At 49.2% G+C, this 14,313-nt stretch overlaps 1 protein-coding gene and 1 long non-coding RNA gene across 3 annotated transcripts in view; one reads left to right on the forward strand and one right to left on the reverse strand.

Annotated features, from left to right (window-relative positions):
• LOC116570428 overlaps positions 1-1,550 on the reverse strand; it is a 41,473-nt gene extending 39,923 nt beyond the window's left edge. Inside the window, exon 1 of one of the 2 annotated variants that reach the window (XR_004277425.1) lies at positions 1,320-1,550. This is a non-coding gene — a long non-coding RNA (uncharacterized LOC116570428). Of the gene's footprint in view, positions 1-918 lie in introns of both variants that reach the window. The other variant, XR_004277424.1, reaches the window with a different exon arrangement.
• The window catches only part of SLC1A1 (solute carrier family 1 member 1), a 76,102-nt gene continuing 63,327 nt past the window's right edge, over positions 1,539-14,313 (forward strand). The window contains exon 1 of the mRNA XM_032307553.1: positions 1,539-1,974. Within this exon, the coding sequence (XP_032163444.1) occupies positions 1,884-1,974 (91 nt within the window). The 5' untranslated portion in view covers positions 1,539-1,883. The remainder of the gene's footprint in view (positions 1,975-14,313) is intronic.

Here is a 14,313-nt window from a genome sequence, read left to right on the forward strand (position 1 = left end):
CACGGGAAACACTTGGGAAAATACATGAAGATAGAAAGCAGAAAGATTCAAACACGTTATTAAGTCACCCAAAGACAACCACTGTTAAAAATTCGGCATATTTCCTTATGGACTTTTTTTTTCCTAAGTATAAGGTTTTGTTTTCTATGTTTGCTTTACATAGTTGTGACCAAACTGTATGCACAATGTAATCTTTTTTTTCCCCTCTCTTTTTCCCCTTTCCCTTTTTTTTCCCCTAATATCATAACATATGCTATCTCATGCAATTAAAAATTTCATAAACTTCCTTTCTATAGGCTGCATAATGTACTACTGCACGACAACTTCATAATATATTTGCCATTCCTTTCCTGTTGGATACCTGAGTACTTCCCAGCTTTTTGTGTGTGGGGGGGGGGTGGCTATCTCTGTCCCCTCTTTCTTGATAGTTTCCCTCCTTCTGACATTTCCTCAGATCCTGCTCAGGCACACAGTGACCTTGACATGCTCTATCCTTCCTGCTCTCAAAATTTAGTTTCTGGAGAAGAACTGATCAAGTCGTTCATACTCAAGTGTACCTGGTTCTTAAAGCTGAATTATAATCTCTTCAAGAAGGCTTGCATCAATTTCAGCCAAAGGAATGAAGCTCTAATTGTGGGGTTTTAGTCATCAGATAATCCCGTTGGGGAGCTCCCCCACCCTCCCCATTCAGAGCGTAGCCTCCGCAATAGCAAAAAAAAAAAAAAAAAAAAAAAAAAGGTGCAGATCTTACTTAATGTTAGGAAAGCTGACAGGAAGGCAGCCTAGAGCTGCGGAGGTGGTGGTGTGGGAAAGGGAAGGAAAGACTGTGTGTAAGTGACGGTGAAATAATGGGGTAGAAGAATTGAAGAGAACTAGAAAATTCACTTAGGCTCGCGTAATCTAATTGGCACCACTTACCTCGTTTCTCCAACTCCCCCGTTTGCCTTCCCAGTGCACTTGGCCTTAGGACTGGGCCCTCCCACCTTCACCCAGCACCGCTCCGCCCGGCGCTCACACCTAGTCCCTCTGCCAAGGCTTACAGTTCGGGGGCCTTCAGCGGCCACAGAGCCACTCAAGTTTCTACGCGGGCCCATTGCAAGCCCCGTCCACCCGCCGTCCTACTGGGGCCTCCCCTCCCACTACCCCGAGAAAGAATTAATAATGGGGGGCGGGAGGGGGGGTTAGGGGTTTGAGCTCACCAAGTCCTGCTCTGCCTCCCCCCACCCCCAGCCGTCCCTCTTCCCCCGCTGGGGGCTTCAGGCGTTCGGGACGGCTGCGGCGGGGAGCCGAGGGCACCCACGACAGCGCTGTTCCCTCACCTCTCCCCACCCGCGAGGGCTCGGCGGCGCCGGGGGCAGGCGTGTGCGCCGCGGCGGGGAGCGGGTGTGCGGGCGCACGGCCAAACCACGGCGGCTCCGCCCATTTGGGCTCCGCGAGGAGGAAACCCCAAATCCGAAAAGCTGGTCTGGCAGGACAGAAGAAAAAAAAAAAAAAAGCGAGCGACTCCAGGTGCCGGCTGGCGGGGCGCGGGCTGCGGGCTGCGGGCTCCGGCGCGCACGGCGCACGCCCCCACGCGCCCGCCGCCCGCCGCTCCGCCCCCCTTCCTCGCTGGTCGGCCCCGGCGCTGCAGAGCGCGGCGGCGGCAGGAGGAGCCGGGCGCGCCCCACGCGCACTGCCGGCGAGGTGGCCCGGGCGACAGGCGCGGCGCGCGGTCTCAGGGGACAGCGGCGGTGACAGCGACAGCGGCGGCCGCGGCGGCCCGCGCGCACCCGCCTCCCGCCCCCGCCGCGCCGCGGAGCCTCCGCCGGTCCCCCGCGCTCGCGGCCGAGCTCCGCGCACAATAGCGGCGGCCGCGGCGGCGGCTCCCGGCCCCGGCGCCCGCCATGGGGAAGCCGGCGAGGAAGGGATGCGACAGCAAGCGCTTCCTGAGGAACAACTGGCTGCTGCTGGCCACCGTGGCCGCGGTGGTGCTCGGTGAGCGGCTCGGCGGGCGGGTGGGCGAGGCGCGCGCCCTCACGCGCTCCCAGCGCCCAGGCCGCGTGCGGGGCCGGCGGGGGCGAGGGTGGGCGAGGCGCGGCGGGTGCGCTTGGTCGGCCTCGGAGCCACGCGGGGGCTTCCCCGCCGGGGCGCCCAGGTCTGCGTGCGAACAGAGCTCCGCGGGGACTCCGATTTCGGTGCTCCACGAGCTGCGGGCTCCTGCTTTACCCGAAACGATCAGAGGGGCTTGGAAGGGGGAGGCGAAGCTCCTGGTCCTTTCCGCTGGGAAGCAGACACGGTTTATTATTAGGTTTTCAGTCCTGTGTGCTCTCCGCGCCCCCCCCCCCCCATTTTTTTCCAGAACCGTGCTGCCTGGACAGGGATAGAGTGCGGAGAGGGTCCTCGGTCCTAGGTTGGACTGGCAGGGGCACCTTAGCCTCAGGGGTGGCCGGGCCCCCGAGGGGAGGGAGGTAGAGGGTGTTGCCGCTCACCCGGGGCCAAATTCTTGCCCAAACTCAGGTGTGTGCAGTTATGGCCCGCAGGAGGTCACTGGGGAAAGAGAGCTCAGAGAACTCAATTTCTTCCTTTCCCACCCCGGTAACCTGCCAGAATAGCCTCCTTGAGCTTCCTCGCTCTCCACATTGTTGCTCTATTGAAAATAATTTTGAGTCCTATTTGCGTGTTTTTAAACAAGGGTGTATTTAAATGATTCACTCCTGACAGATTACTGGACTAAGCGGATGTCTGAGCCATTGCTCAGAGGTATGAGTTGTTCCGATTTCGATTCAGTTTGCCTCTCTTAGCACTGGGGCTCTGGAATGTGCTCCTTTGGGGCTGGAGTCTGTCTCCTTTTCTCTTTGAGCTCACACAGGTGGGGACACCCAGCAGGTGAGATTCCTTTGAAGTCCCCATCTTCCCTCTGGAAACAGCAGCTGGGTTTGCTGGAAAAGGGATGGGGTGCCAGCCTCCGGACCTCCTGCACCTTCTCCAGGGATTTCTGAATCTCAGAATATTGGGCATTGCCTATCCCTACTCTTGATGCCCTACCCGCCCCCCCCCCCAAAAAAAAACCTGTGGAAGTTAACGGAATCCTCAGAATCAGATTTGCTCCTCCAGAACCTTGTGCAAAATAAAGTCAGTTTTCGAGTAAAGAAATAACATCTTGGAATTGCTTTAGCAGAGGCCATTTGTGGGAGGAAAGGAGAAAAGAAGAGAAGAAAGTCTTTCTTATCTGTTTAACTATTTCCCCCAAGGGCTAAGTGGGCTTAGGGGGTTTTAGGGAAGGTTTATCCTGACCCACTACATTTAAGTAATATATCACACAGAGAGAGTGATTTGATTTCCCTGTATCCAAACAGATGAAATGGCCTTGTTTGTTTTCCCTCGTGATAAGCGTCCACAATTAATTGTTAAGCCCTTTTTAAGGATAGTTACTGGGTAACTTAGGTCAGCATTTCCTCCTAATTCTTGGTAAAAGTGGAACAATGCTGCCTTTTTAGCCTCAGCGTTCTCCAAGAATACTCACCCATTAACCAAGTGTTGCATACCACTGTTCAGTGTACCCATTCACTGGAGGCTGGTTTGGAGAGGATTTTGAGCAGTTGTTCCCTGGCCTTTGGAACCTGTTGCAAAAATACAGCTTCAGGGTCAAGAGAGATTGCATGCCCATTTTGCAGATCTGGTCTGTGGCATCAGGGCACTTTCCAACAGTTTTTAACCTGGGCGAAGCTAGATTCAGACACTTTTCTCAAGAAAGAGAAACCACCATATAAAAATGTCACGTGCCCCACTGAGGTCTTTCTGGACGTTTGCTCCTCCAGGAACAGCACAGGGCTAGCCTGAGGGTTTCCGCTGCTGGCCTGAGCCATCCCATTCCATCTCAGGCACCTCCTAGGGTCTTCCTTTTTTCTTTCTCTAGAACGCTGGGTCTGAGTGGAAATCATACCTCTCTGTGGAGTACATGAGCTCAGTTATTTAACCAGAATGAAATTCCAGCTAACTTACAACAGTGAGGCTGAGTCCATTTATAAACTGATAGTAAGTTTGTTTATTTTAGAAGTCTTAATTGATACAGAAAGTTACCAGCTCTCTCCGGCAGCCTCCTTTCTAGACCTTTTTAAAGAAGAAACTGTTAACTTTATTATCTCCCCCTGACAGAAAGTCGTCTTCTGATTATAGCCATTAAAATGTTTGGTCTACCGTCAAAATGGTTGATCCCTGCTATAATTCAGTGGTCTTGACACTTTAAAATATTTTGATTATTGAAATGAGGGACAAAGGTTTTTATGAGCCCACTTAAAGCCTCTATTTTTCAAGACCTAGGATATGAGAGGAAATGCAGTTAAACTAAGAGATTTTTTTTTTTTACAAAGATATGGGAAGGATTAACCATTTTGTTTCATGCCCCATAGCCTGGATCTCAATTCATTGAACAGGCAGAAATTCTAGGAGTAGATTTTTTTGTGCTCCAGCTGGGAATTCTGTCCAAACAGAATCACTGTGTGTAAAAATTCTGTGTCTCAGCATTCTGATTCAAGTCACCCAGTGACGTTCATTTCCTGTACAAATCTTCCTCAACTTGGGATGGGGTTAGGTCCCCATAAGCCCATGGGAAGTTGGAAATATCAAATATCATAATTTAAAAAATGCATTTGATGCATCTGACCTGCTGAACAGCATGGCTTAGCCTGGTCTGCCTTAAATGTGTTCGGAACATTTCCATTAGCATACGGTTGGGCAGAGTCATCTCACACGTGTCACGAGAGAGGACGGCACCACATCTCGCTCACCCAGGAAGAGATCAAAATTCAAAAATGTGAAGTCTGGTTTCTACTGCACCAGTGTCGCTTTCATAGGGCTGTGAGGCTGAAAAGTCATGCCAGGGACGGTGTGTGTCGTGTTGGTAAAGCGCTCGGGGAAGCCTCACCCCTGTCACAGCCCAGAGCAGGTGCTTTCTATCCAGGATGTGCCTTATTCCAGCCTCCCGGAAAACCTGATTTCCACCTTAAGGGTCTTCAGGAATGGAAGTAGATGTTATTTACACGAGCCGGCAAGCTTACTCATTCTGAATCCTTTACTTCCGAGCACTCAGGAAGCCGTCCTTGATAGATTCAGGTGCTGCTGCTTGACGTGGAGAACGTTCTTCCAGCTTATTAGGAATACCCTTGCCCCGGCTTCCTGTCCCCTACCCTGCGCCCCAGCAACATGCATTCCGCAGTGCTTGTTTGAGTCGTGATAGATGCTGTCGTCCTGTTTCTGGGTGTCTCTGAGGCCTCTGATGAGGGGGCCGGCTGCGCTCACCTGCACAGAGCCTTGTGCGTGGTAGCATTCCGGAATGTGCATCATTACTGATAACGTTCGTTTGGTCTCGCGACTCCCATGCCTGGTACTGCTGGGCCTCTAATCAGCCCAGTCTTGGGATATACCTATAGCAGCCAACACTTAGATTGTCCATTCGGTAGAGACTGCCCCAGAGCACAAAGCAGTGAACAAAACCGTCAAAACCCCTTTCCTCATGGAACTTCTGCTCCAGTGCAGAGAGTAAACCATCAACAGAACAAAGAGGTAGAGTACCGCACGGAGTGTGTCAGAGGGTGAGAACACGCAGGGGGCTGGGAGGGGCTTGCACTTTTACATCAGAGCCGCAGCGAGGGCCCCACTGAGAAGGAGACCCCTGAGCCAAGACTAGAAGGACGTGCGGCGACACGTGCACAGGCATCTGGGGAGCTTCCTGGCTTGTTTGAGAAGGAACAGGGCGTGGAGGGGGGGGAGGAGGTTGGAAGGACAGAGCAGTGGGGGAGTGAGGGCTCCTCTAAGGACTTTGACTTTTCCTGGGAGGTGGGAAACCTTTGAAGGGTTCTGAGCAGAGCAGGTGGTCTGGTTGTATTTTAATCTGCTCCCCCTGGGCGCCCCCTGGCCGCTGTTTTGAGTACAGACTGGGGGAGGGGGCAGGGGCTGGAAGCAGAGGCAGGCTGAGGAGGCTAGAGGGCACTTCACCTGCTACACATTTGACTTCTTATACTTCTCCAACCTCATTTCCATCATGCCTGGTGAAATATTAGGAAATGCTCATGGAAAAAAGGCAGGGGAAATGCTTTGCGGCTACAAAGTAGGTGTTGCCTCCATGTCTGTCTATGAGGAAACTGTAACCTTGCCCACGTAGGGGTGAGTGAACGGAGACTCAACAGTCATGGGCCCTCAGATGAAGACTGGTCCTCCCGTTCCTTCCCTTCCCCTCCTTGGGCTGCTTCTCTCTGACTTGCTCCCCAGCTCCCTGTCGTAGCCAGTGCTTGCCGACCCTCCTGGGAATCACAGTAGTGTGGGCCGAGTGCCATACTGGGGTGCCGTACTTGGGTCTGTGTTGTCCTTTTCTCCCCTGAGACTGGGAAGGGGCAGAAACATGCCTCCAGGGCTCTGCGAATCCCCATGGCTGCGCTTGGAGGGATGCTGCTCTGGTGGGACTTGACAGGCTCATCCGCCAGACTGGCCTCCACGGTGGGTTCAGACCCACCCTTGCGCCTCTGGTCATGAGGCTCTGGGACTCTTCCTTCCTCCTTCAAAGCCTGCCTTTCCTGCCTTCTAACAGAGGCGCGGGGCAAGACTGCAGCGGAGGGTGTGATGGAGGGACATGGGAAAATAAAAGGAACAAGGCTGCCAAGGAGGCAGAGGCAGCTCCTGGGGGGCGCCTAGAATGCCATGCTGATGAGTTTAGATGTGGTCTGAGGGTTAGGTTGGCAAGGACATGGTCAGAGCTGTGCTGGGGAAAGATCACTGACAGGTGCGTGTGGCGAATGGATCCTGGGAGGGCCGTCTTGCAGGTGGGCACACTACCGAGGGGCGTGTCTGTGTCCAGACAGGGAGAGCTAGGGTCCTTGGCTGCTCAGCTGCAATGGGAATGGAAAAGAAATGACAGTTAACTCGAGGTGCTCAGCAGGTTAAGCTGATGGGGTATGGCCAGATTTGGTCCTCCAGGGGAAGAAAGTGGCCATCTCTAGCAGGAGGTGGAATCCTAGAAGTGGCACAGACTTGGAAAAGAACTATTGCGCACCCCCACTGTGCAGAAGGAACATCTACTTGTATGCAGTACTATGCAGTTAGGATATATTCTTTTTTTTTCCCCGCTAAGCCATGAGCCTCCCTGAACCTGTAGCATCTGTCACAGTGCATGGTGGACTCAATACGTTTGTTGATTTGTTGATGAGACATTTATGACCCGGAGAGAGTAAGACATTGTCCTGGTTTATTGAGTGAATAAATGAGCCCTAAGCTTAGCCTGAGCTCCATTTCCTCCATAAATTTTCTACTATCTACTTCAGCATTCTCCAATCTTGACATCGGTACCCCAGATTAACACTTAGTCTACACATATTTCAAGCATGATCACCTTTTCCTTCTCAAAACTAGATCATAGATCCCTCGAGGCCCAAAGCACCCCCATTACTCCTAGCCAATGCTGGAAAATGAAACAAGACCTTAAAGTAATGGGACTGACTCTTCAGAGCTCTTTAAGAAAGGGTATCTGATACTTAAACTTTCTGGGCCTTTGTTTTCTTATCAGAAAGAAGAGGGACTTGGATGAGCTGGAAGAACAAGCATTTCCTTCACGCGCCGGCTCCCCATTATAGATAGTGGACTGTCTGCGGGATATGTTTGCTGAGAAGGAATTGGAAACAGAAGTTCTGGAATTGATTACTGATGTCTGCCCAGGGCTTGGGAACAGAGAATAGGGGCATGTGTGCTGTATACTCAATTGACCCTAAGTTAGAAAATCTCTGCGGTTCCTTCTACCTTTCATCCTTTTGCTCAGGGATGATGTCATCATCATTCCTCAGTTTATAGCTAGGAACTCTTCCATGGGACACTACGCAAGTGATAAAGGAATTACAGGAGGATGACACGATCTTGATGTTGAGTCCGCTGTAAACCCCCATGACTTGAGTTTAATAATGTAAACTATAAAAATAAATAAATAACGTGATTTGTCTATGGGACTATTACCGGGGCAGTGTTCCATGTCAGCTTTAGATTATTCAGGAATATGAGGTCTAATAAACGTATGTTGTTCCTCTATATGTATAAATATCTTGCATGTGTCTGATAAGTTAAGTACTTTAGAGACTAGGTCCTTTAACTGGTGTGGCCCAAGTTCCACATATTAAAGAATTAGAAAAAGAATTTGGGGCTTTGAATGTCCCTCCCTGATCCTTTCAGTTTTTAAACCAAATCAGATCCAAGCAGATGTGGGGACTCACTAAAGAGATTCTGAGTTTGGGTTGTTCTCTGCATGGTATATACACCTCAAGCTTATCAAACCAAAACCCCACATAAAGCTATATGAACCCAAAATGATAAAATAAATCTTTTGAAAATTATCACAGATGTTAGACTCTGCCCTGCACCTTATGTTGTATACATGTTCTTAACGCCATCTATTGGGAGGAATTTGAAGGTAAATTGATGAAGAACAGAGAAGGCCCAGAGAAGGTATGTGTGTGGAGGGGTGTGTGTGTGTGTGTGTGTGTACCTGTCTGTCTGTCTATTCAGTTTGGTGAATAGTCAGAAAAGAGAACATTAGCGACACCCAGGTGGTGCAGACAGTTAAGCATCCGACTCTTGATTTCAGCTCAGGTCATGATCGCAGGGTCCTGGGATCGAGCCCCACATGGGGCTTTGCCCTCAACAGGGAGTCTGCTTGGGATTCTGTCCCTCTCCCTCTCCCTCTGCCCCTCCCTCCTGTTGGTGCACTCTCTCTTTCTCTCTCTCTGTCTCTGTCTAAAATCAATCAATCAATCTTAAAAAAAGAAAAAGATTGTTCATAGCTGTTCAATATCTTGTTAGATGTTGCTTAATGGGAGACATTGGATTTTTTTTCTTTACAATATACAAAAAGAAAAAAAAAAAAACCCTGTAGAATCAAAGTTATCTACCTGTCAACAATTTGAGCAGCAAGCAATAAAGGAAACTTCAAATGAAGACACATGCTGTAGAAAACTACCATGAGCCAGATGAGGCTCTGCTAGAGCTCCCGTAGTAGCTCAGACAGCGAAACCCCCCGCTAGGTCAGACAGGGTGTGCTTACCTAGGACGGGGAATTCAAGAGAGAGCATATGCGTGCTCGTGTGAGCGCTTGCTTGTGAAGAGAGAAAGCTTTCCACATTAATTACTTGTAAGAAATTGTGATTACCTGTAACAGAGCTGAGCCTCCGAGTAACTGTCCTGTGGGGACTCAGCGACACGCTGGCTGGGTGCCAGGGAAGTGTGGTTTGCCTGAGGAGCAGCTGATCCACCCCCACCGCCGCACTCCCCCCCCCCCCCCCGCTCCCCCTGCACCGCCCCCCTCACCCCCCTCCCCCCACCCCCAGTCCTCGTGCTGGAGATCCAGAGTCATGTATGCTGTGAGGACCAGCACTCTCGAAGCAAACGAACTCATTTTCAGTGACACCAAGCGGTCCATTTAAACCCCCCTGCAGCAGTGCATTAACGTAGCAGGTGTTTTCAGGGCCTTTCCTATTTAGAATGTTAAACATACATCTAATAGCAGAGAATATCAGAGACAGTGACTATTAAGTCAATAATTTACTTCGGAGCCGTCGTTCGACTCAGTGGCTAGATGGAGAAGGAGCTAATTCATTACACTTGCTGAGGAAACAGCCCCGACTGCAACAAAGAGTGCTCTGTTGTAATTAGCGCACTCCACAGTAACACCTCTGTTGATGGGAAGAAAGTGTTTCAGTGACTCACTCGTTGCCAGAAATGTTACTACCCCACGTTGGAGAAGTATGTGCCAACTGCCTGTTCCATGACCAGAGGTAGAATACTTCCTTTCCAGCAAACACTCCTGCACTTTCCGGGGCAGGTGGACCTTGTCCCAGGCCCCAGATGATCCAGGCTGCGTGTTCTGGGCTGTTCCTCTCTGGGCCCCGGCTCCAGTTGTATGAGTTCTGGGCAACGGTCCCCGCTCAGCCAGGACGAGGAAGACGCTGTGCCTCTTCTCCAGCACAAGACCCAGAGGCAGCACAGCACTAAGGAGACGAGCCCCTCCCACCAGTTCTGCACGTGCGGCCCGAGCTCTCTGTTCCCCCAGGCCTCCTGGTCTCAGGGACCCTAACTGCGTCCACAGATGGGACAGCTGTCACAGCACATCTTCATGTGTCAGGAAGTCTCCTGACATGAGTGTCACATGTCTCTGTGAGGTCTGCATGTTGATTGCAAAGAGGTGGCCTTTGGGACTGGAACTTCCATTCAGAAATGACCAGAGAGGGTCCATGCTGTGTGTTTATTCTTATAACTGCCCTGAGACAGTTACTCGAGTTCAGTGCCCTCGGGCTTTGAAAGCTCCATTTACTTACTCAACTAAGAAGGAAACCCTTTGGGAAGAGAGCTTAAGTGAGTTTATATAATCAAATGATATTTTACCACTGTTCTGTTGCTCAAGAGTTATCTGGTTACTTATAATTCGTAAAGAATTAAGTCAACAACAACAATAAATGCATCATCACCAGGAATACCTAACCACTGAAAGCCTAATCTCCAAGCCTCTTCCCACTTCTGAAGGATAAACTGATTTTGCTCAGTTCTTCTGGGCATTTCAGATTCTTCATTGTCTTCCAATTCCATTAATCACTTACAGGTTTCATACCATATTCCCCAAATTATGAGACAACAAAGCAGACACATTTTCTTCTTTGAAAAGTTATTTCTCTTGCAGTTCACCAAGCCCATGATTTGCTAACATTTGTTGAGAGCTTTCTGTGGGTTTTATGCACATTTATTTCCCGTTTGAGCCTGAGCACAATGAGGTGGGAAGTTTGCCCTTCCGCAGATGAGGAGAAAGGGACATAAACGGCCGAAGTCCCGTGGCTGAGGTCCCAGGCAAAGCTGGGATTTGTACCCAGGACTGTCTGACTCCAAAACTGAGGCTCATAACCATTAAGCAAGGTTCCTTCCTTTCTAGCAGACCTTGCTACACGAGCACATAGTTCATATGACTCTTGCAGACTTTGGTCTTGTACGGTAACTAAACAAAGCCTGTGCTCCGTCTTCTCCCTCCATCCCTTGCCTGTCCCTTGGACCCTTTATCCTGTCCTTGACTTGGGGTCCCCAGTGGTTAGCCTTCCCCTTTTCCACCCTCATAAGCCCTCTATTTGAACAGGTATTCTGGCCGAGCTTGTCTAGTGCTTGCTTTCCCAGGGTGTGTTGTATTTTGTGGCCCTAATGCTTCTGCTCATTGTTCCACCGACTGTCATCCTACTCATCCTTGCAGATGAATCTTCCCAATCCCCACTTTTACTGTATAGACCGTCAGAGATGATCTGCCTTCTCTGTGCTCTTGTCACCTTTCATTTAAATCCACATGTCACACTGCATTTGCACCACCTCCCCAAACCCTGCCCTGTGGCAGACATCACAAATCGACTACTGCAGTCTTAACCACGGAGCTCAGTTATGGCCTCAAAATCCCCAAAGCTGTCCTCTGGGCAACCACTGTCTATCAAAGGGAATTGGTGTGTAAGAGGAAAGGTGTTGTCTGTGATTGGGAAGGCCTGTTCACTTGGCAATCGATTAAGAGCTCAGTTCAAAAGAAGCAAATATTAATGTTACTGGCAAAAGATACAGGGTGAAATCTGTGTTTCGTCCCAGTGTGTCAGAGGCATTGTGTGTGCAGATAGCAGCCACTAACAGTAGCCCAGGTGTGGTAACTGCTGCAAGAAAGCCCCATCTTGCCTTGGGCCTTCAAAGAAGAGAGGCAGAATTGAGAAAGGATTTCTGGAAAGGGCCAGGAATGGCCTTGAGCAGGTGTGGCAGGATTCCCGGGCTGGACGACTGGAAGTATTACAAGAGCCCAGGTCGAGATAACGATAAGAGGACAAAGACCCATATCCTGCCCTATGTCCAGTTTTGGTACCATGTGCAACTACTGTGTTATCAGTGTGTTGCTATGTTTTCACAACTTCTCTGTCTCACCTCAGTTTCCTGAGGATAGAAAAATGCTATCTTTTTTGGGTCTGTCATACTCATGGCATCTAGTACTGCACTGGTTTTGTAATAGATGCCCCCAAATCTTTTTTCACTGGTTATAAAACCTTTTTTGTTGAAGGAAAGGTAAATCCTTGGTGAGTCTCTCCCATTGGTCCCCAGGCTAACCACTTAGTTGTATGGGTATTTGTTTGTTTGTTTGTTTTTAAGATTTTATGGATTTATATGAGAGAGAAAGCACAGAGAAAGAGGGAGAAGCAGACACCCCACTGAGCAGAAAGCCTGTTGCAGGACTCGGTCCCAGGACCCTGAGATCATGACCTGAGCCAAAGGCAGATGCCTAACCAACTGAGCCACCCAGGTTCTCTGGTTGTATGGGTTTTTGAGTGAAGACTCTGGGGAACTTTTGTCAAGCTGGAGTTATCCCAAATATACCTTACTTCTACTTTGGGAATCCCAGAAGAGGAAGCCTGGTTCTGAAGCCATTTTAGTGTGAACTCCACATGGCCTCGAAGCTCCCAGACTGAAGGGCTTCTCCCTACCCTGAGGAAGGTGTAACCTTCTTGGGACACCAGCACCAGAACCAGCCTGATCTCCAGGAAATTCTTTGGACTGATTGGAGAGATCCATCTGGCCTCCCAGATTTGGTTCATGGCATAAAGCTGAGTCAGCCTTAAATGATAGAGCTTTTTTGAATGTGGTAGTTAGCGATTCCTATGTCTGTCAGGGAATTTATTTCTAGGTTTCTCTCCCCCTGTCCCCCACCCCACACATCTTTTTAGATCCTTGTCCAAATTCTGCCCACTTTTCTCCCTGTTTGGAGATTATTTCTCTGATAAGGAATTAATTAGCCCATCTGTGCTGTCTGTGCCAGGAGACCTTGAACTTGAACTGCTTGGATAAACACTAGATTTGGTCATTAAAAAGTCTGAAGATGGGTTTTTACTTTTTTATTTGCAAAAGTTAATTGTCAACCAGGAGAGTAGCGGGTCGGCTCCATTTCTGCTTCCTCTTCATCGATTCCTTTCTTATACCTGGAGCATTTCCTCAGGTTTCATGTGTGGAGGAGGAATGGAGGTGGAAATATTGCCGTTCAGAAGGCACAGACCCTGAGAAACAAAGTTTACACCTACTGTTGTTTAAGTGGGAAGGACTGAATAAACTGCTTGCTTTTTTTTTTAATTTTTTTTTAAAGATTTTATGTATTTATTTGACAGAGAGAAATCACAAGCAGATGGAGAGGCAGGCAGAGAGAGAGAGAGAGGGAAGCAGGCTCCCCGCCGAGCAGAGAGCCCGATGTGGGACTCAATCCCAGGACCCTGAGATCATGACCTGAGCCGAAGGCAGCGGTTTAACCCACTGAGCCACCAAGGTGCCCCACTGCTTGCTTTTTTTAACCTCAACTAGGTAATCATAGAAGACAGGACTTAAGGAATCTAAGATCTGGAACCTTTAAGTTCCCTGGGCTTTAGGGCTCATCCCAGAGCTTCCATAGTCTTTGGGAATCCTGCTCATTGCTCTGGGCTCTAGGGAAAAGGGTTCCTGGATCAGAGCAGGTGGGTTTGCAGCTGTGGCTTTTAGATTTTTCTCTTTCTCCCCCTTTACAGCCTTCCCCCCACCCCAGGCAACATCTGTTGTCCACTGGGCAATGCAGAGAAAGGGAGCTGAAGAGCCTCACAAACATTAAACATTCGAAGATTCCAAAAGTAAACAAAACTCTTCAGTGTTACTGTGAAAAGATCACACTCACCATGTTTGAATGGGGGGGGGGGAGGTCTCTGGTGGTCATCTAAAATGCATTTATGGTTATTGCTAGACCTTCTGTTTAATTCATTGTTCTCAAACAAGCTTATCCATGGGCAGATATTTTATAAACCTGTAGAGTTACTTATAAATGTTTCTCATTGTTTCTTATTGTTGGGGGGGGGTGCAAATGGGGAAATGTGGATCCTTGGTACATTGTCGTTCCTTGAAGACACTAGTATACAATGTCATCTTTGTGTGTTTTTCTGGGGCCCTCCTCTCCTCCTGTATGAAAAGACATCTGGGCTTCTTTGAGTGGCTGTCTGGCATGTTAACATTCTAAACAGGACTGTTCTTTCACAAATAATAATTAAACAAGTTGGCCATCTTTGCCTTTTTTTTCTCCCGGTGAGGATTAAGAGAAGTATCCAAGGTATTTACAGACCGATTCCTGACTCAACCTCTCAACACTGGAGACCACTTTCATTTTCATTTTAATTTTAAAAATACCATAAAATTCTTCAAGAAGTCTTAACTCATTTGAAGATAAATGTAAATATTTCTGTGGTCCTTGCGGGGGGTGGGGAAGGATAGTTCAGATTTACAGCTCCCTAGAGG

The sequence above is a fragment of the Mustela erminea genome, chromosome 12, assembly GCF_009829155.1.
Source record: "Mustela erminea isolate mMusErm1 chromosome 12, mMusErm1.Pri, whole genome shotgun sequence".
Taxonomy (NCBI): domain Eukaryota; kingdom Metazoa; phylum Chordata; class Mammalia; order Carnivora; family Mustelidae; genus Mustela; species Mustela erminea.